At 39.3% G+C, this 2,901-nt stretch overlaps 1 protein-coding gene across 1 annotated transcript in view; it reads right to left on the minus strand.

Moving 5' to 3' along the window:
• zmym4.1 (zinc finger MYM-type containing 4, tandem duplicate 1) overlaps positions 1 to 2,901 on the minus strand; it is a 23,427-nt gene that overhangs the window by 10,448 nt on the left and 10,078 nt on the right. Inside the window, exons 14-16 of the mRNA XM_017307517.1 lie at positions 2,033 to 2,128; positions 1,916 to 1,947; positions 1,630 to 1,792 (exon numbers count right to left, since the gene is read on the minus strand). Of these exons, the coding sequence (XP_017163006.1) occupies positions 1,630 to 1,792; positions 1,916 to 1,947; positions 2,033 to 2,128 (291 nt within the window). The remainder of the gene's footprint in view (positions 1 to 1,629; positions 1,793 to 1,915; positions 1,948 to 2,032; positions 2,129 to 2,901) is intronic.

A 2,901-nucleotide genomic window follows, 5' to 3' on the forward strand; every position in this document is an offset into this window, starting at 1 on the left:
GACACTTTGAGGACGTGACAGCAGCTGTGTCAGAGCTCAGAGACAAACTACAGGACGTCCTGAGAGACTCATGGACAAACATCTCACTGTTGGTCACTGAGGTGGATGTTCTACTGTCAGAACCAGAACCAGGACCAGAACCAAAGAGCAGAGATACATTCTTAAGATATTCACATGAAATCACACTGGATCCAAACACAGCAAACATAAAGCTGGTACTATCAGAGGGGAACAGGAAGGTAACAGAAATGGATAAAAATCAGTCTTATTCTAGTCATCCAGACAGATTCACTGTTTACCGTCAGGTTCTGAGTGGAGAGAGTCTGACTGGACGTCGTTACTGGGAGGTGGAGTGGAAAGGGGGAGTTGGTGTATCAGTCGCATACAAGAGTATCAGCAGAGCAGGCAGAGGGTTGGAATGTGGTTTTGGGAATAATGATAAGTCGTGGGCATTAGAGTGTTTTCAAAACAATTATGAATTTAGTCACAACGACATCTGTACCTCCATCTCAGGTCCAGCTTCCTCCAGAGTTGGAGTGTACCTGGACCACAGAGCAGGTATTCTGTCCTTCTACAGCGTCTCTGAATCCATGACTCTGATCCACAGAGTCCAGACCAGATTCACTGAACCGATACTGGCTGGAGTTTGTATTTATTATACTGGATCCTCAGCAGAGTTCTGTAAACCCAGATAGATTTCCTCTCGTCTCTCAGGTTGTTGATCAGGTTTCTGGTGTCTCTGCTGTTCTGATCTTTATTTTTCCGGTTTAGTTCTTTGTGTTACAGGAGCCATAAAGGAAATCACTGCTGATGGTTTCTTTCATTCTGATGACAGAAATATTTCATGAAAATCAAAACTTCTCTGGACTCTAGTTTTCCTTTAAATGTTTTTTATCCATGTATTTCGATGTTTTATTTGTTGCTAAATTAGTTAAAATCAAAGTGATCTGAACTTGATTCTGTTTTCTATATTGTGATACAAAAAACATGAAACATAAAATAAGAACCGATGCCGTTTTCTTCTCATATTTTTAGCTTTAGATCAGAAAAACAATGTCTGTTGTTCATCTCTTTGGACTTCTTCAATAAAGAAACTTGATTACAGAGAAATGTTGACAGTTTTCTAATCATTATTGTGATTAATTGTATGTTTGGTCGTCTATTGTGCAGAAACTTTTCTTCCAGAGTCTCTTATTAGCTGCTGAGGAAGATCAGATGTTTGGTTTCGCCTTCATCCATCAACAACTCTCTGCATCCACCACCACAGGTCGCAGAAATGAAGAGGAGGTTAAAGCTCCTCCAGTCAACATTTTGAGAATTGAGCTTTAAAACAGTGAGAAAGGTTGGAGACGTGACATAAAACCAGTGGTGCAAAAAGTGGGTCTGTACTGTATGTAACGCTTAGAGGCACAAAAACGATGTGGGGACATTTTTTTCTAGTTGACATTTTCTGTATTTAATCAGAATCGGTGAGATTCTGGCTAAAAAGCTTCCCAGGCTTTTATGATTTCATTTTATTCTCTGTATAATGTAATTTTTATTGTGCAGCTWTGTGGTTTTGTCTGTGAAAGCTGCTTTCTGAACAAACGTTGCATTCTAAACGTGCGGGGATGAATCGACTGTCGGTACCGGTCTGTGCCTCCACGCTGGCCGTCTGCGTTTTGCAGGAAACTCCTTTGTTCTGCACCAGAGGTTTGCACAGCAGCGCTTTGTTCTTCAGTAACTTCGGCGCAGGAGGAGGAAGAGGAGAAGAAGGAGGGTGGATCTTCGCTGTGTCTGTTTGGACGCTGATCTGCGAGACAAAAACACCAGAACTCAAAACGGCTCCGACAACCAGCGAGTGAAGAAATAAAATTCAATTATTTCCATTTTCTGTCACTTATTAATCCGTTTGGGTTCTTTTTCACTGACTTACATTTCCAGAGTTCTTGGTTTTTGACCTGGTGCCTGTTGAGACAAAAAGAGAAACTTTAGACGTGAAACAAAGAACCGGGTCAGACGGATAAGTCAGAGTTTAGTCTGGGTTCTGTACTGAGGTGCGTGGATTTGTCTGCCGATTTGGATCTCCCCGCCGGCTGGTCTGCGAGCGACATGACGCTGGCGATGACGGGCGTGGCCTCGCCTGCAGCTGCAGAACCAGAACACAAACAACCGGTCCAAACAGATGCCTGACCCAAACAGACCAGCAGATGTTTCATAAAATGCAGTGAACAAAGTTTCACTGGACGCTTCAGTCGCTTCTCAACAAGATTCACAGACGTGAAACTCTGCGGGTTTTCATTTTGGTCGGTTTTCTAATGTTTGAACTGAATATGTTGTTATTTATGTCCATCAAAAACTCGAGTTGACTCCACAGATGGATGATAGAAAGTTTGACGTCTAGGAGTCACTTCCAAGAAATTAAATTAATCTTGCAAAGAACATACAAAATTACGATAATAAAACTTTATGAGAATTTAACAAAATAATCCGCCTTTGGTTCATCTCCAGAAAAACTTTAAACCTTCTCAGTCTGAGAAGGAATAAATAGATTTATTTATTAATAAATCAATTCATTGATGAATAATTTATTTATAAATTTCTCAGAATGCTGAAAAATCCAAGAGCCAAATTACTTCCTGAATACATTTTCTTGATCTATAAACAATCATTTACATAAACCTGTAATAAAATATGTTACATTTTATTTCAGTTTTTAATCATTTCATGTTTCCTGTGCTGTAATTCATCATAGCAATATGTTGATAATATTAAAATTATAGATACATTTATTACATAAATCTAGGCCTGAAATTATTAAGCAAATAACGATTAACCGATTATTGAAATAACCGTCAACTAATTTAGTAATCGATTCATCACCTATTACAACAAGAAAAATACTTGGAGCAGTAATAAAGC

The sequence above is a fragment of the Poecilia reticulata genome, linkage group LG11, assembly GCF_000633615.1.
Source record: "Poecilia reticulata strain Guanapo linkage group LG11, Guppy_female_1.0+MT, whole genome shotgun sequence".
NCBI lineage: Eukaryota > Metazoa > Chordata > Actinopteri > Cyprinodontiformes > Poeciliidae > Poecilia > Poecilia reticulata.